The following is a 22,528-nucleotide window of genomic DNA, read 5'->3' as shown; positions in this document are numbered from 1 at the left end:
GCAACAGGCATAACCAGAATAGTTCACGGTGAAGGTAAGTCTGCCAGGGTGGAGGAAACTGAAACTGTATGTGCATGGACATAGATATACACGAGTCTCGTATGATTAACGGCCACGATTTACCATTGCATGTCCATAATATATGCTTTCCTAGCACAATTTTCAAACAAACGACTCTGTACAAATTCATCATCCATTTTATGGGAACATCTGATATTAAAACAAGATAAAATTATCAAAAATTTAACTAATTCTGTTCATCCAAATCATCCAAATGATGTTAAATGGCAGAATTTTTTTTCGGATTTCACTTTTCGTAGGTTTAATTCCAGCTTCGAAATGTTATCGCGCCGGAAAATAATATTTGATGAAAGAAAAGCACCAATTTTGAATAACCGGTAAATTCTCAGAATAAAATTCAAATTTCGGATGAATGTTCACTAGGCAGGGGTGTCAATATTAATGAATAAGAGCGAGTCGATTGGTGAGATCTTTCGGAAGTAAAAGGAAAGTAGAGTGTGTCTAAACTGTCGCTTGGCAGAGTGCGATCTCCAAAGGTAAAATGGTAAACTAAGTGCGGAGAGGCAAACGAGCATTCTCCCGAAGATATGGACTATCATATTGCTCTTGAAAGAGAATGAAAGTTACGAAAGACAGGTTACCAGCCAGATCGGACATCGTCGGTGAGTTCTGAGCAGGAAATCATCGTCGGAGTGTTCAAAACGAGCGTGCTCTCTTCCAGCTGGTGGGCGATTGTCCAAAGAACTTGGATGGTGTGGATGATGGTTTAGTTGCGATGGGAGTGCTCGAGTATAGGTACGAAAACTAAAAGACTGCGGTGCGAGAGAAGGCGTTGGTTTGCGAGTGCAGTGAAAGGCCTTGCGGTATATTAAGAGGAGAAATAGCAGACGATCCACCAGTCCGAGAAGCAAGGCCTGTTCGCAAGCTTCGACTCATTTTCTTCCCGAGGGAGCATCATGGGTCCATTTCTCATTGGAAATGTGAGAAAAATGAGAAACTAGATAGATCGGATGCGAATTGTTGAAAAAATGTGTCCGAAATTTAAAAACGTAACCGGAGCTTTTGGGGGGTAGTGTTTAAAGCCATAAAACGGGATCCGAATTTTTGCAAAGATTTTCGGATCTTGACGTTGCGTTCAGGCTCGTAAGAAAACGGTCCAAGGAGAATTTTCGTTTCGATGGGGTGTCTCCGACATGAAAATGCGATCCGAATTCCCCGGGGCGTCGTTCGGCTCGCCCAACTGACGCGTAAGTCTCTAAAGTGTCGTCCGAATTTTTCGTTTACAGATTTTCGTCGCGTTCCTGGTGTCCGCTACGGTTGGGGCGCCGACGAATATCAATCTGCTATACGATCGTCAGACGGGACAATATTACATGCCCTTGTACGGTAAAATGTACCGGATCCAGCGTTCGGACCAGGAGGTTTTGAGTGCATCCGAAGAGAGTGCGAGTTACAGCGATTTCCACGGAAGTGCTGAGGCTGCGGTCGGTTCCAACGAGTACGAAGGTCACCACCAGTTCCAAGGTCATCAGCAGCTGGAGGCTCAGCACGGAGAGTCTTCCGGTTTCCAACCGTCTTTCGGGGGACACCATTTGGGGGCGTCGGAACAAGCTCATGAGTTTTCGAGCTTCGGAGGTCACGGCGGCGATGGCGGAAGTCACGAAGAGCACGGAGGCGGCTTCGGCGGAGGTCACGAAGTGCACGGGGGCGGCTTCGGCGGAGGTCACGAATTGCACGCTTCCGGACACGACACCGAGCACAATCACGTCCACAGTATTCCTGTCTCCGAACACGTAGAGGTCACCAAGCCCGTGGCTGTTCCTGTTTACAAACACATCGGTAAGATTCGCATTTGATTGTCGAAAAAGTGAGTTAGCGACAAAAGTAGGCTCGCTGTGACCTTGGACATTTGGCGCTGCAAAGGCCTCGATGCTCCTGGCATTTCCACTCCTCCAAAATTACGAACCTCTCAATGACGTCGGCTACAGTTGGCGACCTTGACGAGCAAGTTCCTCGACATTCAACAATCTTGAATAAACCTCGCGTCTTTGTCGCGACATTGGTGATCTTGGATGACCTTGATTATAAAACTCCCGGCTGATGAATAAACAGCAGGGTTTTTAGGCTGAAAGACGAAGCAATTCGGTTACAAAGGTCTCTGATTTGACTTTGACCTTGAACCTCGTAATTCTTATTTTCTCATCAACGTCTTCAGGCTCACAAAAACGCCTACTTTTCCCTCACTTTTTCAATTTTCTTAATTTATGTTTGTTCTTTATTGTTGTTGATTTATTGTTGTTAAATTTTTCTTTTATTTTTATTATTTATTAAATTATTGTTCTCATTCAAATTTGTCAATTTACTGATTTCTTTCTTGTTTTCGATTCTTTTTACAGGCATTCCGGTTCCCCAACCCGTGAAAATTCACGTGCCCCATCCGGTGGCCGTTGGGGTACCTCAGCCCTACCCGGTCGCGGTTCCGGTATCGAAGCCTTATCCCGTACAAGTTATCAAGACCGTAGCGATCCCTGTTGAGAAGAAGGTGCCTTATCCCGTGGAAAAACACATCCCAATACCCGTGGAAAAACCAGTGCCGATTACGATCGAGAGGCACGTGCCAGTTCCGGTAGAAAAACCCTATCCAATTAAAATTCCGGTATACAAAACGATTCATCACCACTCCAAGGGTCATGTACGAGTCCACTCGAGCCACGGTCACGGTCATGGCCGTTAAACAGCCTGCTATTAATAGTAGTTGAAGAAAAATAATAATAATATTTAACTCTCAAAGATGACGCAGTCGCTAGAAAAAGCCTACGAAACTTTTTATTTTTTATTTTTTTATAAAAACGACCAAAAATTCAATCTTAACTGAAAACGCATTTTTTGTTTTGCGACAAAGAAAAAATATTGGCTACAAAGTATTTTTCATCGATCAACACTGAAATTAATGGGTTCAGGTTTCACCGGAACTCTCTCCCGTATCTCGTCATCGTATATTTATGTAAATATTGTTAATATTATTATTGTTGTTAGCTGATGTTGTTATTTTTGTTAACTCTATTAATATTTTTACGTGCTGTGTATTTTTTGTGTTTTTTTGTACCCACTTTTTTTGTTTGTTCGCTGAGATGGAGGAAAAGAAATTAAAAATAAAAACAATGATGAAAAATAATCGCGTTTTTTTGCAAGTACGTTGATCCCTCGAGCTCCTACTCGGTGAAAGTGAAACGAACAAGATCGGGGGCGGCCGTGGGATTGTTCTCTTCGAAGAAGAGTTCCACCTCACACGTTTTATTGTTTATCGTGACACTGGACTAACTCAGGCACCTCTTTCGCCACGTCCAATCGGTCATGAAAAATTCTACAATCCTCTAATGAATAGCTCGTTCCCTCGCAACTTGTTTTTCCGGTAAAACAATATTTTGAATTTCGAAGACACTCTCTTATCCATTTTCATTGTATTTTTAGCACTCCCTTGATAAATTCAGTGGAATTTTAAACAATAGATTTTTACTAAGTATCGTACGAAATTTTCATAATTTCAATCATCAAATATTGGTTTTCATTAAATTGAAAAAGTTTAAATATTTTTTTGCTCCCGTACGGACCGATTCTTGGAGTCTCGGTAACGACTTCAGTGGAACACTCACGATTCGGATCAAGTACTTTGTTTTAACGTTGAACAAAGTTTCTCTTGTCAACGTTTCGAATTCTGGGTGAAATGTTGCAAGTGGAAAAAACATTGTTTTCTTAAATAAACGAAATTTGTTGGGTTTTTAGATTATTTACGTAACGCCACTCAATCCCAGTACGAATTCCGTTGGTTCGGTGTCGTTCTCCATTTTTTCTGTCAGATTCATTGTTTTTCGATACTCGCATGAAATATTCGTAGAGTTTGGAAAGAAATTGAAGTAGCTCGTACTTTCTCGTTAATTGTTCACATTTCTTTGGATTTCCTCCTTTTTTCACGGGAATGAGAACTCGATGCGGCATTACCCAGTTCCATGATAATTGCTGCATTTTCTTTTGCTGCATAATCGATCCGCTCGATCTCATAGACAGAGGCAGTATTTTAACATATTCACGGTAACTACAAAGTGCTCCTGCAACGTGAACTTTCATCATTTTCACATCGCATCGCACTAATGAAGGCGGGGCCTCCTCTGCTGCAGACTTCCGAGGAGGAAATTACGAGAGAGCGAGATGTTTTATAAACTGATGTGTTGCTCATGAGCGGCTGTTGATCTCGACATTCTCCACGTGAAAGGAGATTCGGCCAATTCGAACCAAAGTTTTTCCCTTCGCGAGAACAAAGAGTCCTCGAAAATTGGTACAACTTTTGTGCGCATGGTGAAAAATCAGTGGAAAGTCGAAACTCGGGTGATGGGGAAAATCAGAACTTGGCGTTTGGTCAAAAACAGTTGACGAGTTCATTTTTTCCTTTTTGTCGAGGAATTTTTATTTTTAAATTTCCAGTTATCTCTAAGTTTGTGAACTTTGACAATATTTTGGTTTCTTGTTTGCGAGTGTTGTTTCCGTTGAATCTTAACTCATTAGTCTGCTTCTGTTTTTACGTTTACCAATTCCCTAACGTTTTTATCATGTCTCGGTCTTCTATATTTGAGTCCAGTTTTTTTGTTCAACGGGACAAAAGTTGGGAAAACTTTATTGGAAAATAAGTCGATTGACCCATGACTCAGTCCGAAAGTCTCTTTAGTTTAATCTTTATTATGCCATTTAACATATTTTATTTTCGTAATTTTAACTTCGAATATTCCAGGTGGATCAAATTAAATCTTATTAATTGAGAAAAATTTTTGTTTTTAATCTATTATACAAGGTCGAATGATCCACGTTACGTTTTTAAAGTTTCTTCATTTCAACTTTGGCTACCAATATGTTTTAGGAGATAAATTTTGTTGCGTGTGGACTAACGCCTGCCCAATCTCAAGGCTTATTTTGGTCTATTTTTGTGTAGGTTTCTTCATTTATGCTTTATTTCAGTCTTTTATCACTTTTATGCCCGTTTTCTCCAACGTTAATCTGAGTTTAAACTCGGTTCATGCTATCTCGAAACTACATGAAAAAAATTGAACTGAGTTTGAGACCGCGTTGGAGAAAACGGCCATTAAGGTCGATCCCCTACAACCCCAACCAAAAGTTATGTACCATCTGCATATTAAATGGGTTGATAATTCGTTCGGATCGTAATCAATAACTTTGTAATGACCCTGTATACGTACTCGGTGCCAGCCGATATAGTACAAATATCATTTGCTTTCGTAAAATTTATTCTAAAAGTATTTTTGATCTGACATTGCGAGTAAATTTTTTGACGGAACTATCCGGGCTACGCTTCAACACACAGAAATGGTTGCCCATACAGACGACATTCGCTTGTTCGCTTGCAAAATATATCGTATGCAGCCTAAATCTTCGTACTTCTCGAGACTATATCTGTCAAACTAGATGGTCAATCACCTTAATTTTTTTTCACAATATCTGCGATATCCTGCTCTAGCTCCTCCTCGTTTTTTATAAATTTCCTAATTTTAGTACTAGCGGAAGAATTAATAATGTGCTGTTTGCCTATGCATGGGGTTCATATATGTTACGTGTTAATTGAGTCAACTTCAAATTACATATATCTCGGGTTCGGGATGGCGAAACTTGTTAAAATTTTATAGAGGTGTTGTTCATATGTTAAGGATATATTGCACAGGCGATACAATGTTGCCATGCTAAACCATGCTAAAAACATAAAAAAATTCAAAATGATCAGAATTTTATAAAATTTGGTGAACATATTCTTTAGTGCCAAATTTGACAATACAAATTTTTTAAGATTTTTCTTCTGTACAGTTATCGAGTAATTGATCACTAAAGTTCACGTGTATAAGCAATTACTTGATAACTAAGCAGAAGAAAATTTTGAAAAAATTTGTGTTTTCGCACTTGACGTTGAAAAGAACATCATCACCAAATTTGATCAATTTCTAATTATTTCGACTTTTGTATCATTCACCCTTAAACAATAATTATGCCAAATTTAAAAAATTTCCTAATTTAACTGTCTCGTGGAGGAAGCACTTTAATCTGTATTTGTTTGAGCCAAAATTTGAAGAAACCTCATTACAGTATGGAATGTCCCACTTTGGGGTATTCGCAATTTATGCACGTCCAGAGCGCTGTTCGTAAACGAGAAACGTCCCGGACGCTCTGCGCCACGTAGCGGTCGGAGTGATAAGCTTTTACATATGGGAGCTCGACAAGTGCGTTGGAGCAGCAAGTCGAGGGAAATAGAAACTTTGTTGCGAACAACTAAGCCCAGTAGATCGAGAGTCTTTTGTTTCTGAGTGCGTACTTTCGGGGTCGAAAAAGTTTGTTCGAGTTCTTGATTTTTGAACGAAAAAAGTTGCTCACAAATTCGGATCCCAAAATCATTTACATCCGAGCAGAATGCTCGTTCGTCATTAACAGTGATTACAAACGTCCGACAAACTTTTATCGGCTCGGAAATATGTGAACGTATAATCCGATTTTTAGTGAGCGATCCTCGAGTACATTCACCGTCTAGTAATTCACGAGTAAGCGGAGAGAGTCATACGAGTCCAGAAGCGAACGATGAAACGAGAAAAAAAAAACGAAAAACAAAACCTCCATTTGCGCAGTTGAAAAACGAATAATTCGAGGCTTTTTTGCCCACTTCCGGTCCAGATAGCGGACCACGAAAGGTTCGAATCGACGCAAGTAATTTTCAGAAATGACCGGGCTCCAGAAGAGACTGAGACTAAGGAAAGGCGGAAATCGACGTGGGCATCGACCAGTTAGAACCCATTTACGTAATCCCATCGAGATTCAAAGCTCTGTCAATAACACCCAACGAAAGATTTACACAGCAAAGGTGAATCAGACTCATTCGTGCAGCCCACAATCGTTGGCGCTCGAGCAGGAGTGGGGGCGGTCTGCCAGTGCGAGTTATCGAAGGATATATAAGTCATTCAAGTATTAAACTCGTGAGTTGACGTTTTATCGTTCAACTGTTGAGAAGTCAACGACACTCGAGCATGAAAACTAAAATAATTCTAGTACGTGAAATTTCCGTTCATTTTTCTCACTCGTTACTAACGACCGTTTATCACGATCATTTATCATGGCTTAAGAAAATGTGATTATTCATACTTTGCAGAATTGAGACGAGACAGTGGAAGCAAAATTTGTTTTTTTTTGGCTGCTCGACTCAATTCATGATTTTCGATCGTCAATTATTTTTTCCTCGATATTTGGCCATCGATCCTCGTTCAGGATTTCAGTAATTATCGTAACGTTGCTCCTTCAGCTAATGGATGACGAAAAATTGCTCTTTTCGGAGCAGATTCGAGAAAAAATTCTACTTTTTTTTTTTAATTTAATTTAATTTTTTTTAATTCGTTGAATTCGTGGAGCCTTCGGTCCAGTTGAACTTCAGAATTATTTTTTAAAGATAATCGTCATGGCTGTGACTCGCTCGTGTCGAGCTTCCCACGGCTGGGATTTGGGCGGGGGCCACGGCGGGGGCGGAATAAGCCTCGGCGAAATATCCCTGGATCATCATGGCTTCAAACTGCCGACTATAACCCTCGAGGATTCTGGTCTGATTGCGTTTTTTTCTCTCCACGAATTGCTCCATTTAAAAAAAGCCTCGCAATGATAAATAAGTTGAAATTTTGATGAAAATTTTCGTAACGCTCCTCAGCTCACGAGAACAAGTGGTCGGGGTGGCCTGGCAGCGCCATCGGCGGGGGCGGCTGGACCGGATCCATCTCCAGCCACGGTGGGGGATGGAACTCTGACGTTTCGTTTGGGCACGGATGGGAAGGAAAAATAAAACCGATCGTCAAAGAAATTGGTGAGGAATTCCGAAAAATCTTTCAATTTGCGAGTTAAGCGATTCCATGAGAGTGGAGAATCGATGGCAGAAAAAAATATGAAAATTTGATAAAAGGTGGCGAAAAAATGGAAGCGAAAAAATGAGGGAAAACTTCGATTCTTCGGATCTTTGCTTTTTCTATTATCTTCCTGAGGTTCCCGAAGGAAACTCGAGCAGTTTTTCACTCCCGAAGCAAGAGTTGGTTGGAAAAAGTCAGAAAAGAGTCGAAGCCCATTGGCGAGTTGGAAAATTCGTGTTTGCTTAAGGAAGTTGAGGCTGTACAGTCATTTTTTTTACCCAAAAGTTATGACCTGTACCTTTCAAAAGTTAGGCCAGTTTACAGTTTGGCAATGTTGCATACACTTTAAAGAAAAGTTGGGGAAAAAAAGACGAAAAACTGGTGAAAGCTCAGTCGAAAACACGAACGGTGACGATCCTAGCCTCAAAAAACTGCACGGGAAACAGATTATTATTAATATAATCTCAGTAAATCTCCTAATAAATCTGAAAAAAATTGACATTGTTCGGCAAGCCTTGCTCATGTTGCCCAAAAAATTTCATATTTTTAGCATCATTTTTAACGGAGATATCACTGAATGTGTCTTGACTTCCATAAGATTACATGTTATTTGGCCCAAATTGTTATTGATTTTTCTCAGCAACAACGCTCCTAAACTGTCTGAAATTTTACCTGATTTTTTTTTTACACTTCACTTTATAAGATGCAATCGGTTTAAAAGCGATGACATCATTTTCATTCCAATGCCTCAACTTCCTTAATTAAAATGAATAACGAGAACAATATTTTCAGGCATTCCAGTGCCTCAAGCAGTCGAAATAAAAATCCCGCACCTCGAGCCTCACAGCGTGCCGCAGCCATATCCGGTCTTGGTTCCGGTATCGAAGCCAGAGCCTTTTGAAGTGAGATATTCGAACGCTGACGACGAGAAGACTGGAAACGAAGTTTGAGCTGCCGCCAACAAAATTCGGAGTATCGAAATTTTAGCTTTGCAAACAAAATATTATTTCGTCACCGAGATAGATTCGAAGGCTTCAACCAAATTTCCTTTCCAGCGAAGTATCGGCCATTTTTACGTAATCCCTTTCGTCGGGAAGTTCCTTGCTGATTCTCTCTCTATTTCCAGGTCGTTAAAACAGTGATAAAAACAGTCGAGAAAAAAGTACCAACCCCGGTGGAAAAAGTGATTCCGGTTAAAGTTGAGAAGCCGGTTCCGTTCACCGTTTACAAAAGTGTACCTTATCCGGTCGTTAAGCACGTGCCTATCAAGATTCCTGTCCACAAGACCATTCATCATTACAGTCATCATCATCACCGTTAATCGTATTTTCACTAGCCCCGTTTCGCCGTTATTATTTTCTCGAATTATCGTGCACTTATGACTTGTGTTTTTTACGTTATTCCATCGTTGTCTAGTGAATAGAAAATCGACGAAAAATTGTTCAATTTTCTGCTGTGAATAGCCCGAAAATAAATCGTTCATTTTTTCTAATTTTCTCGACGCATCGCATTTCTTTCCTGGCATCAATCCTCGCCTGACCTTCCACTGTTCATTATTTTCGTAACGAAAAGTCTTGAGATCTAATCCCGAATAAAATTCGGTCGAGTTTAATGAACGGTTTTTCTCTTTCCTCTCAATCCGACCTCCTTTTTCTCCCCTTTTACGTTACAGTTAATCGCCAGTCGGTCCAGAGCAAAGGACACGAAAAGTACCAATTCGTATCTCAAATTTGAGAAAAAGTTTTATTCGAATGAACGAAAATAATTTTCAATCCAAAAAAGCCACTTTTTCTTATTTTCTATCCAAATTCTCAGGATTTTCTTGCCTCTTCTAGCACTGGATTGTCCTCACGATATAATTATCAAAATTAGCATTATTATTGCTCTAACGAAAGAAATAAATATTGCAAAATAATCAGATTCGAGTCTGTTGTAAATGTTCTGCAGGAAACGTTGCAAAAATAGCACGGTCAAATGTCTCATTGTACATGTCAAAATAAAAGGGAGAAAAACACTAGAAACTCTTGTTTTAGTAACAAGAAAAAAAATACAAGAGTTTTTGTTAATACTCCTTTTGAATGTAATCAACTCTGCACACATTCGTTCAACTATTATTTCAAATGAAACAACAATTGCGACCCTCGAAGGAGTCGATACTAATTTTCTTCTAATCTAGATCGAATATCTCACGCATTATTATTCACAGGAATAATTTTCGATTTGTTAGTAATTGGGTTTCTTATGCCTTTTAAAGGCTTTTTCCGAAACATTGACTTTATTATTTCATTTAATGTAATTTACAAATATTAACTTTACAAAAAAAACAATAAATATCGTTAAACAAAATCAATTTGTTATAATTTATTGCAATTAAAAATATTTGAAATATTGAGAGAGGACAAAAATTTTAATTGTCACTGCATTTGCGTAGCTGACAAAATTGGTCTAACGTTTGAAATTTCCAATGATAAATTCAAGGAAAAATGAGTGATGCAATTCGAAGCCTTGAGATAAAGTAGTAATTAGGATTAATATTCGTTCTGAAAAATGTAATAAGATTTTGCGAGAGAATTCGTGGGAATGAATAAAAATGAACGACAATAAAGTGTACGAGTGAATAAACAGAGATGTGAAAAAATTTGACTTTCCCATAAAATGTGATTTTCCATCAACTCCGATTTTACAACTATTAAATCTCGCAACGTTCATTGCCGTTTTTTAAATCGTTGTTTCCTCTTTCGTTGGGAAGCTAAAAATTAATTGTTTCATTCACGCTGGTGCTCGAGAAAATGCATTACTGCGAGAGAACTGTCATCATCCAGTGCACTTCCACTGATATAGGCATAAAGCTAATTACACAGCATTGCTATCCTGTGCGCAGGCATTTTCGCTCCGGAAGCTTCTATTCCATGCACAATTACCACGTTCTTCGGCTAACACCTCTTACATACAATGTTGTTGCTGCTCGTGCATTAGACATTAACGTCCAAAAGTTAGCGAACTCATGAGTCTGGTAAATCATTTTTTCATTATTTATTTATCACGATTATTCGTGGTTTATCGTTGTGAAGAATCTAAGATTTGTGTGATCGGAAATGAAAATAAGTTGAATGAAAAAAAAAACGTTGAAAATCGAGCAATTTTTCGTTGTTAACTTGCATATTTTATTTGATTTTTTCATTCGATAATTATTGAGAACCAACGTTCGAGGATTTGAGTGATGAATTTGTTGGGAGATCGAAACAAAAAATGCGCAAAAATATTTAATTTTTGGAAGGAAAAATGCATTGAATTTAGTGTTGGACAAATAATACTGCAGTTTTTCATAGACGCGGTTCTGCGCAAATTTTATCTTCGGTTTATTTCGAAATCTATTTATTTCTCAGGTGAATGAATATTTTAGAGTTTTCTACTAATTTGACTGTCACTGCGTAAATAACTTTGGTTTACGGTCGGGAAGAGCATTAGATTGCTCTCCGGCTTTTTGACGGCAATGTACATTTCCTTTCCCCCTCGTACGAAACGTTTCCTTTCAACCGGTTGAGAAAAAGGCAGAAACACATCTCGACACGGAAATTGGAAACTTAACGTAATACGCGATCGAGACACTTCGATTATTCCCCCTGGACGATTCCGAGAACTATTAAAAACCTCGTAGATCTTTACTCCGAATAAAATTACTGAGATACACTCGCTTAATGGGCAATAACAGAATCAATGGAAACATCAAAGTACCAGCCATCGGTCAATTAAATTACAAGTTGGGAAATCAGGATTTATGTTCGTTGAAATTCCAATCGAAAAACGAATTGAATTCTCATTCGATTTTGTGCGAATTTTTATGGACGAAAATTTTTAAATTATTCATTTTTTTATTTTCTGTCCCAATCGAAGGTTTTTTCAAAACACTGCAACTCGCTTTGCCTCCTTTTGGAAAAATTCCACTCGGAATTGTTTTTCGCGTCAATTTACTTCGTTCATTTTGGTGTTGCGAAAATTTCGGAATTTCGGAAACTCCCTTTGCTGTGATGAAAAATTTCATGGACGCATTCGTGACGGCACTTTCCGAATTTGAGTGTTCTCGTCATTAGTGCAAGCCCGCCTGTCGAGAAAAGTGAGAAAAGGGAGATTCGAGTGTTGATAAGGCGAAACTATTGTTCAGTATTTATTTTAATGGCGCTTCGTTCCTCTCCGTTATTCAGATTTAATCTGAACCGCGATGCAGCTGTAAATTCATTAATAATGGCTGTTACATTTGGAACGTGACGTTATAGCAAGAAGTTATGTTTGCAGTACATTTGGAGGCATTGAACCGAAGCACGATCGAGAGGAAGAGGAACAAAAACGAGAAAAAATGGTGCTCCCCTCCGGGGCGAAAGTGAGAGAGCTCAAACGTTTTGCTCAACGCTCACTTTTCACCATTTTCTCCATTTGTTCGAGACAAAGAAAATAACCAAATAAATCCGAGAATAGAGATCATTCGAACACGCGAGTGTGGGTGCGAGTATTGACTTGTGTCGAGCACGCGTCTTGTTGATCGTTTGCTTGTAGCCTGAAGAATTGTAAGAAAATTGAAGAGTCGAAATGATTCAAATAACGCTAATAAATTGTTTGATGATACAAATTTATTTTTCACGAAAATCAATTTACTTCGATTCTATTTTTTTCCATGAAAAAAAATGTATTTTATTACCTGCAATCGATACAAATTCAATTGCTACGAGCTCAGGTAAAACGTCAAATGAGTGTCAAATTTAGTGGAATTTTGAATATCGTTACAATTAATTGGAATAAATTGATTAGGACGAATTCCTCGACTCTGAGTCGATAAAGTGCAACGGCTGACCGAAAATCACTTTAACTACTGCCAGCCTCGACCCTCGCCATTCCCATGCAGGCACGTCGAGTTAAATTGGATAAAAGAACGAATATTCGAGAATCTCAATTCCTTGGCTCAACTTTTTTTTTCCAATATTCACTACAAATTTAGATGAAATTCGTATAAATTTACTTGAAAGAAAACGACGATGAATTTTTCGAATGAAGTTTCTCCAAAAAATTTGTATTTCAACGTCAATTTTTTTTCGACTCCCTGCGAGGCTTCTGGCTCATCGCCTTTCGTGAGGAAAAAACGTTTTTTCCCTCGAAAACTTTTCGATAAACCGTTCTCGCCGAAGATGCCCGAGGAAATGTTGAAAATTGGCAGCTTCGAAGCTCGTTTCAGAGAATTTAGCTCAATTTGAAATTTTGAAGAATCTCTGCGCAGAGCGTCCATTCTGGGAATGGAGGAGCGGCAGTTGCCGCATATTTCCGGTATGCTCTCAACGAGACCACAAGCACGTCGACCGGAAGTTTTGAGAAAAAGAGGGAAAAGCGATGAAAAGTGGTCGAGGGGCGAGGCGGGGGATAAAAATTAAGGAGGAGTCCGAGGCCCTTGGTCGCCATAGTTTCAATAGCCCACTCGAATATCCTCCGTGATTTTCAAACTCGAGGATCTCGCGCATTGATCATAATGGGAACGTGGAAGGGGGGAAAGTTCAGACGAGTTCGGTTGGCGATGGTGAAAGGTGGCGGAATGGATGATCTTCGCATATAAGAGACCTGACACGTTCCCACCTTGGACACTCGAGATTCGACGAACGAGCGGATAAAAGCGTCCTGGGGGTGTCATTTTAATCCGAAAAATGAAAATCGTGAGAAAATATTAAAGCTTATTTGCTTCCCTCGTTACTTTCGCTGCTTCTGTTGTCTCATCGAGATTTTTCGATTGTTATTATTGGCCGAAACGCCGACGCGATGGTCACGAATACCAATCGAATTTGCCTTCCCATTGAGTCGGCTTTTAGCCAGACCGATTAATGAGAAATTCACGAGCTGTATATAAAGAGGAGAAAAAAGGTCGACTCTCGAAAGTCGAGCGAGGAGAGATCGCATCGTGGTCCGTTAGAAACTCTCGCGAGGGGACAGAACCGGCGATTTATTTCATTGAAAAGAGAAGCATTAATTTTCCAATTCCGTCATCCCGCAAAATGATTTAATGCCACCGGTTCGAAGCTCCGTTTGGCCATTCTCACCAAGACCGTTCTTTTTTTCGTAGATTATCCTCGAGACACTCCTGGCACTTGTCTCAGTGGCAATTGCTAGCGAGTATGGACACCACTACGACGAGCATCACGCACACTCGACTTACGAGGAAAAAACAAAACCTGTGGAAGTGCCAATATACAAAAAATACGGTGAGTGAGAAGTGAGAAGATGGAGAATAATTATCAGCTTTTTTATTTTATTTCTGAGATCTATTAAGGCATTGTTTTCGAGTGTCGATTTTGTTCATTTGATTTTGAGATTATCGTTGAATGTGAAGAAGCGTCGGTTCTTCGGTTCGATTTTCACAAATTCTTGAGCCTCTTCAGCCATCGTTTCATCTCCAGCGATTCCGGTGACGTTATTTTCCAATTTATTCGTTGCAGCAATACCAATACCGCATCCAGTGCCAGTTAAAGTACCGCAGGAAATAAAAATACCGATCCCTCAGCCCTACCAAGTGCAGGTTCAAATCCCCCACCCTTATCCGGTCGAAGTGGTCAAAGAGATTGAAGTACCCGTTGAAAAACCGGAACCGTACGTCGTCGAGAAGAAGGTGGGTATCGAGAAAAATCGAAGAGGAAAAAGCAGTCATAAACATTCGTAAAAATAGAAGCTCATTCGTGAGTATTTTTCGTGGGTGTAAATAAGTCGAATTTTCATAAAAACCTCAACTTCGAAAGGGCCGAAAATTCATGAAAACAGATTTGGGTTAGTTTGCATAAGAAAAAAATAGATTCGTTGCCTCCATAATCAAAAAAAAAAAACAATTGTTCGATCGGATGGATCGTTGAAAACAGCTTCGTTGGGCGAAAATTTCATGAAAAGTTAAACCTGGAAATCAAGAAATTCAATACAAATGTACTTTGTTTGGTTTTTATAAAGAAATATTGAAAAAACAAAGAAAGCACAATTAAATTTGCTGTTTCGTTAAAAAATTTTAGCTAAATATACAAAAATGAATATTTCGTAACGAGCCATTTTTTAAAATGAAAAAAAAAAAAATTTTTAATCGACGAAAATTGAAAAAAAAAATGAAAATAGAGATCCGAAAAACAAAAGAAAACACCTCAATCCGAAATTTGAAAAGCAACTGCGACATGTGAAGTTCGTGGAAGCGTCGGATATCTGACTAAAAAAAAGTATTTTCAATCGTTGAATATGATTGGGCGATAAGGAAAAACAACGATCTCGATTAACGAATGCAGGAATTTATAAATTAATGATCGGTTAATTATTGTAAATAATGGTTTCCAGGTTCCCTTCATCGTGGAAAAGCCTTATCCGGTTTACGTAGACAAAAAATTTCCAGTTCCGGTGGCGAAACCGTACGCGGTGCACGTGCCAGTTTACAAGCACGTATATCACCACGTCTCGAAAGGCTGGCACTAAAGGAAAGCGTTTGAAACGTGAAAAAATAGGGGAATATGGGATCTTCGGCTGGCGAAAATGGCGATTATTGATGTTCTCTCAGCCAACAAAACGACGTGAAAAAAATGTGATGAATCGAAAAATGTTGAATAGGAAGAGATGGAAAATCCATTGAAATGAAAGAGGCAAGAAAAGTGCCAAAACCATGGACTGTTGTCGTCGATCGTGTGGCCAACGGGGAAGACAAAAGGGTGCGAAATGATTTTTCGCAAATATCCAAAAAACGAGAACTTTTTCGAAAATTTTCTCCAGCGCCCGATCAACTTGCTCAATCCATTCCAGCGAGTCCGCTTTATCTCTTCAATGTTTTCTTTGTTTTCTAGCAATTAACGAATGTTGTGTTTGCTTTTGTACGACGTTTATTTAATAAATGATTTATTATCGAAAACCCATAGAAAATCGACTTTCGTTTAAAATCTGTTTTGCCTGATGGTCCCCCGAGAAACTGCCAACCGGTAAAACAGATTCGTCTCGTTCCACGAGACTCTGGCTCCGACCAGTTCCCCCTCCCCGTGACCCAGGCCGATCCCGATTTGCCGTAACAAGTGCACAGTCTCCGTTCGTAAATTGTGTGCGACGACGAGCGAACGAGCGCTCCCCCCTGGCGATAAACCACTTTTACCACCAGAAGCACTTTCACTGTTCCGCTAGGAGATCAACAAACAAGTAAGCCGAGATTTGTCCGGCAGCTGTGCCTTCGACTCTTTCCACAACAGCCACGCCCTCTTCCGTGACCTCTCGGATGACCTCAAGGACGCTTTCAGCACGCTTCAAGTTCGTTTGCCAAGAAAATATTGAGAACTTCGTCACTCATCGAATTGACTATTCAATTTATTTTCAAACTCATCGAACCTCGTGATAAACACTGTTTCAAACGTTTTCCAACATTTTTTATTCGGAATCGAGACTCCAAGATGTTGCGTGCCTCGTTTGCGGTTCGCTCCCGGTTGCAAGTTGCTGCGTTTTTCATTTCGGGTAATACGAGAACGATTTCTCATTGAGCGTCGGTTTTACTGTTGAAACATCGACTCGTGATGACTCCGAATCATCAACCGATCAAAGTCACTTCTTCATCTTCGATTTTAAAAAACTCAACGACCTCCGGCAACGAGGTTTCAATCGTTTTTTTTTTCACTTTAATATTGAAAATGGAAGACGTTTTAGTTTATCAATTGAAAATCAAAAGTCTGAACAAACGGGACTCCAAATTCCGATCGTTCTTTCAGTTTATTGAAATTGAAAGAGACTTTTGTGACTCCATTAACCCGGAGACGACACCCTGGTGCGAATTTGCACCCACGAAAACTTCAGGAGTCCACAACTTCAAAATCCCTTTCTTCCCCATTTTTCTATAATAAAACTTGATTTATCCATTTTTTTGAATCGATCGCTAAAGAATTGTGTATGAAATAAAAACGTTTTTAACAGTCCAAGTGCAAATTTGCACGAGTGTGGTGTCTACGGATAAAAAAATGATGAATCCTCGAGTAAAAGGGACTTTTAAAAAGGACTTTTTCCATGTCCTCGGGGGCATCGAAGGTCATTCGGGGCATCAGATTGGGAAATCGAGGAAATAATAGCTGCAGAATTTCTAGCATCGTTCCTCGCAAATATTCGCTTTGAAAACCATCGAAACTCGAGGAGCGAGTATCCGCGAAGAAAACTTTCGTTGTTTGCACCCATATACAATGGGATTTAAGTTTACGAGCAATAAAGAGCAACGAAACGTGGACAATCTCGCAGCGAAAATATTTTCGAGGCACGACAGAGTCCGCTGGCGCTGGGGCTTACTCGTAGAAACTGCGATCCAAGCGATCCTATGAAAAACAATTTATAAATAAAATTAAAAGAAAAAAGGAACACGAAGGAAACCGGGGAGGTGCCTTGGGTGAAGGTACGTGCGATGGTGCACAGATCCGAGATCTCGGCCCGTACTAGCCGGCACGATTCTAACGTATAAATATAAATAGTAAAAGTGCCATTGTACGAAATAAAAATAAACAAAAAACGAGAAATTTTACACTGTTATTGATAGGAATACCATTTTCGTAATTTTTATGCTACAAATCTTGTCTCAAAGCAAAATGTTAAGAAAATTGGAATTGTTTATTCGTATTTTGGAATTTTTTTATTTCAATTTGTCTTTCATGAAAGCACTTTTGAAACGAAGCACAACGAAACGAAGAGCGAAGTTTGCTCGTTACGATTTGATTTGAAATCATTTTGAAAACGTTAATGGAGAGAATTGGGTGAAAAACGTTCGAAGAAACGTCGACAATGGGCTCAAATCTTGATGAAAGTTACGTCGATTCAGGATTTTCAGATTTCTTATGAAATCGTTATTTTCAATGTAATTGAACGAGTCGATGTTTCATTATTCATGATGAAAAATACATTTTTTCGAATTTCGAAATTTCTCATTTTTAAAAATCTTTCGTAAGACTCGCTGGATGATATTTCAGGATAAATTCTTCGAAAACACAAGATCGTCGATCGGTCGATCATTCGGCAAGATTTTTCACGAGTGCAGAGAAGGAGTGGAAGGTTGGGGACCAGAGAACGGTGAGTTCTGCTCCAGCAAAGGACGTTGAAGGCGCAGTTCGTAGAGAAGGGAGAAAGTGAAGCGTAGCTATATAAAGACTTGACCGTGACTTTGAGAGCGTACACTGAAAAGAGAGACAGAGCTGATTGGCCAAAGGCGCGTCACTGGATCGAGAAGAAATCTGAAATCTCTATTGGAACGCTGTTGAAAATCGTTTGAAAATTAAAAAAAAAAAAAAAGTTTTCGACACTTTTGTACCGGAGGCCCCGCAGAGGACACCATGAAAATAATCGTGAGTCATCGCAATAGAGCTTGAATAGGCTCCCTCCTTACCGATCCGTCGGTGGCTAATTCTGACCGTTTATTTGTGGGGGGTTCGGAACAGATATTCGGGACTTTGGTCGCTGGTGTTTTGGCCGGTTACGAGGAGGAACATTCGACTTATCATGAAACATCGAAACCGGTTCATGTACCGATCTACAAGAAATACGCCATACCGATCCCTCATCCGGTCCCGGTCCCTGTGCCTCAACACATCAAAGTGCCCATTCCTCAACCTTACCAAGTCCAAGTTGCCATTCCGCATCCTGTGCCGGTCGAAGTCGTCAAGCACGTCGAAATCCCAGTGGAAAAACCTGAGCCCTATGTCGTTGAGAAAAAGGTTCGTTCTCATTTTGTTTTTCATCAATTATTCTCGAGATTTCTTGCCTCGAACCTCTTGGGATCGAATAAAAGAATGCTGCAAATTAAAATTTGCAAATTGCTTCCTCAAGATGGTCAAGATGCACGATGCTCAAAGCTTACTCTATGAGGTGTTTTGATTTTTCATTTTGGCTTCCTCATAAAGGAAGCTTTCAGCATCGTGCATCTTGACCATCTTGAGGAAGCAATTTGCAAATTTTTATTTGCAGCATTTTTTTTTGTATACAAGGAAATAACGTATTTTCTCTACCTTCTTTTACGAACTTTAATTTATCTCTTTGTTTAAATCCAGAAAAAAAAACTGAATGACGAGCCATCAGAAAAAACAGTTTGCAACTTTCAATTTTCATCGTTTTTCTATTTACATTGAAATTAAATAATTCCGACAGCTTTGCTGGAAAGTATAGAGGAAGTACAGACTTATACGCAATATCTTACAAAATTTCCAAAAATTCAAGCGGTTAGACGATTTTTTGAAAAACTCATATTTTCGTAAAATTCAAAATGTCATAAAATTTAAACCGCTCAACCGATATTCCCCAAATTCAATACCAACCTTCCTATTATGATAGTCTATTTATAAAAAAAAAATTATTAATAAATCTCTAAATTTTCGAAAGTTAGAGGGTCGACACCATTTTTATGAAAATTTCAAAACGTCGTCAGATTCGTAATTTTTTACAAATTCTGATAAAATCTGTATCTTAAACCGTTTCCGAGTTATAAACTTTTGAATTTTGCAGTGCCATAACACACACACACACACACACACACATCCGGACATTTTTTCTAGATATGATTTTTCGGTGTATTAGAACATTTTGAGCACATTGACATTGAAAACTGGAAAAAAAAATTTTTCATCGTCACAAAACTTCCTCTATGAGGAAGCAAAACCAACTCAGGGGTCGAAGATTTTAAGTGGTTGACTCACAGGACCCAGAAAGTTCCTCTTCACAATAGAAATCGTAGATTTTTCAAAGACTGTTCAACGAAATTGTGTCATTACTGGAACCAAAGATTTTAAAATCGAAAAAATGATCATTCTGTTTCAAATGAGCACTGACACAGTCGTTTCGATCTCGATGATCGTCAAGTCATCATTGTTATTTTTCACCGCACAATTTCAGGGATTTCTTAGTTTTAAATGAATTTTTTCATTGCGAATAAACGTGGATGATTTGCAGGAAAAAATGCACGTGCACGAAACGTTCTTCTGCAGGTTTTTTCAGCACGTTTTTGTGCAGATAGATCGCAACGTTATTGACAATAGAATGTTGATTGTTGCAGGTTCCGTACGTCGTTGAGAAGCCTTACGCCGTCACAGTGGAGAAACACTTCCCCGTGCCCATACCCAAACCGTACCCAGTCCACGTGCCCGTCTACAAACACGTGTACCATCACTCAAGCAAAGGTCACGGTTGGAAGCGTTGAGAAACTCTGGACGAAGATCCTTCGGGGTTGGGAGACGATGAAAATTTTGACGTTGTTTGTACATAGTTTCCTGCTTTTTTCTCATTTTCAATAAATATTTTCTTTCGTAAATCTTGCAATTATTTTTTCTTCGAATCCTACCAAGAGTCGATTCAGTCCCAGCGATACAGGGACGTTGGCAGTGCTCAAAGTTTATTCCGCATTTCTTCCTCTGTAAGTGTGAATCAGTAAAATTTGCAGTAGTCAAGTTGGGCTGATCAAGGTCTCGTCTCTTCAGGGCAAAATGTGTGTAAACGTTTGGGTTAGAAAATCTTCGTGCGGATGACGTGAGGATCGTCGGGCGATTGCCTACGCAGCGCCAAGTGTCGAAAAATCAAACTTAAATCCGTTTTTACAGGATTTCGTTGCGAGTATACGCGAATATTAAGGAGGATCGGTCGCGAATGCCTGCGCAGCAGAAAAACAATAATTTTTTAATATCTCATAGTTAGATTATCAATAATGACATGTGCGAAATTTCAGATGGGGTCATCGACCATTTAAGAACAAAAAAAATAGTGAAAGTTAGGATTTTTAATACGGGTATCTTATGGAAAAGTCACTCTCAAAACGCGTGTCCAGAAATAAACAAAAAATAGAGTATTGTTCTCCAAATCGTAAGGATTCAGAATATATCAAAAAAGTTTGGAGTCATCGACCTATCTAAAAATATATTGACTGTTAAAATGTCTACAAACTCGATGTTCTGGGACGTTTCGTGACGGTGAGACGATTCCGCAACGTCGCTGAAATCAGATGTTCAGCACAGCGCTGAAGCGCATGCGCGACATTCGAAGCGTCGACTGCCTAACCTGGAATTTGTGAAAAACACATGCACGTTCTAAAAAAACGAATTAATTGTATAAAAACGACAAGTTTTAACGATTAACACAATTCAGACGAAAATCCCGACATCTATTTTATTTCAGACGTTTTAAGGTAGATTATGCCCATAGGATTATATTTTATGGGTGTCTAAATTCGGTCGATTTTTACTTCCTAAATAAAAATATTATCACTCTAAATTAATGTCAGAGTTATTAATTCAAAATTGTAAATAAATTATTTCAACTTATCTTGTGGCGAATGAAATTTCAAAGCCATCAATTAATCAGGGATCCATGACTGACTAGTTTTTTATGTAAATAATCGCTTTGGAGAGCGCAAAGGGAAATGGATGAAAAAAAAGTTTTAATAAAAAGACAGAAGGCTCTTTCGTTCAATACTTAAAGTAATATGTCTTAATTATTAGTAAGATAATCGTCTCAAATTTTTTCCCAGACTTTCATTATATACTAGGTGAGTCCAGACGCGCGCTCAACTCGCGTCATCTTCTTACATAGCGTAACTTTTTATTTATTTTTACCAGGATTTATTTACATTTAATTCAACTCGATTTATTCAACTCATTAATAATTATTGAATAACTATTGAAAGAACTTCCAATTCGAAGAATTTTCGAGAAATCGAGTCGAGCGAAACGGTAGCGACAAAATGTCAAAGATGGTTTGAATTCCAAGCTGTCATTTTGACGGGACGAGTGAACGTTGTTTTTTCCGAATAAATTTAGCCCCACATTGGTCGTGTTTCAAGAACCAATCGGAATCGCGGAAAAGCGATGACAATGAACGGCTGATTCACGCGTCACAACCTTACTTTATAAAAAGGGACTTCATTGTTATTGTGGTACTTTTTCATAAACTTCGTAAGAAGCGTTCATTCCTTATATGGAAAGATAAAAAATTTTTTACACATAGTCCCAAAACCCCTGTGTATTTCTCTTCATATTTAAGCACGTTTATCTCAATAACCAATAAGACGAAGCTTTTAAACTACCTCAAAGTTTATTACTATTTTGTTTTATTAAGAGTATGGATCAGTCGACTAACCTCGCTTGGAATTTTTGAAATTGAAATTCTCTGGCACGGTTTGACCGATTAAGAAAAGGCTCTGTCAGCCTACGCAGAAAGATGGCAAAAATCGACTGACAGAGCCTTTTTTTAATCGGTCAAACTGTGTCAAAGAATTTCGATTTCGAAATTTGCAGCTATCTCTCTCGCACTAACGGTTGCGATATACCAACTGATCCATCCTCTTAAGGAAGAGCAACGAGACGAAAGTCTTCTCCATTTTGATTACTCCTAAGAACTTGAGTTCTATGATAATTTGCAAATGAATCCCCAACGTCAGTTGTGACTCAAGCAGACCAATTTACAACGAAACTGAATAAACTTTGATATTTTTAAAATCGCGAGTACTCCGAAGGGCAATTAAAGGCGCGTTGAAATATCGAAGTGATTAGAAATCCAAAATAGGCGAATGGCTTTTTGGACAGTAACGAGCA

The 22,528-nt window shown here is 39.0% G+C and overlaps 4 protein-coding genes across 4 annotated transcripts; all 4 read left to right on the top strand.

The window, feature by feature from the left end:
- Window positions 1-869: 869 nt before the first annotated feature.
- LOC122417989 (uncharacterized) lies at window positions 870-3,152 on the top strand. The gene is made up of 3 exons (XM_043431952.1): window positions 870-1,001; window positions 1,308-1,860; window positions 2,418-3,152. The coding sequence occupies exons 1-3, from the start codon at window positions 978-980 to the stop codon at window positions 2,753-2,755; spliced, it is 915 nt and encodes a 304-aa protein (XP_043287887.1). The 5' UTR covers window positions 870-977; the 3' UTR covers window positions 2,756-3,152.
- Window positions 3,153-6,400: 3,248 nt separating this feature from the next.
- Window positions 6,401-9,416, top strand: LOC122417975 (uncharacterized). Its single transcript, XM_043431932.1, has 5 exons — window positions 6,401-7,112; window positions 7,508-7,655; window positions 7,760-7,912; window positions 8,745-8,854; window positions 9,079-9,416. The coding sequence occupies exons 1-5, from the start codon at window positions 7,092-7,094 to the stop codon at window positions 9,271-9,273; spliced, it is 627 nt and encodes a 208-aa protein (XP_043287867.1). The 5' UTR covers window positions 6,401-7,091; the 3' UTR covers window positions 9,274-9,416.
- A 4,160-nt stretch (window positions 9,417-13,576) lies between these two features.
- On the top strand, window positions 13,577-15,861 carry LOC122417997 (MAGE-like protein 2). Its single transcript, XM_043431965.1, has 4 exons — window positions 13,577-13,645; window positions 14,050-14,188; window positions 14,423-14,592; window positions 15,294-15,861. Exons 1-4 carry the CDS (start codon window positions 13,637-13,639, stop codon window positions 15,426-15,428), a joined length of 453 nt encoding a protein of 150 aa, XP_043287900.1. The 5' UTR covers window positions 13,577-13,636; the 3' UTR covers window positions 15,429-15,861.
- Window positions 15,862-18,118: 2,257 nt separating this feature from the next.
- Window positions 18,119-20,248, top strand: LOC122418011 (mantle protein-like). Its single transcript, XM_043431983.1, has 3 exons — window positions 18,119-18,301; window positions 18,395-18,670; window positions 20,002-20,248. Exons 1-3 carry the CDS (start codon window positions 18,290-18,292, stop codon window positions 20,143-20,145), a joined length of 432 nt encoding a protein of 143 aa, XP_043287918.1. The 5' UTR covers window positions 18,119-18,289; the 3' UTR covers window positions 20,146-20,248.
- The last annotated feature ends 2,280 nt before the right edge of the window (window positions 20,249-22,528 follow it).

This window comes from Venturia canescens, chromosome 11 (genome assembly GCF_019457755.1).
Source record: "Venturia canescens isolate UGA chromosome 11, ASM1945775v1, whole genome shotgun sequence".
NCBI lineage: Eukaryota > Metazoa > Arthropoda > Insecta > Hymenoptera > Ichneumonidae > Venturia > Venturia canescens.
Note: the sequence above shows the minus strand (reverse complement) of the source record. Positions and strands in the feature narration are given on the sequence as shown.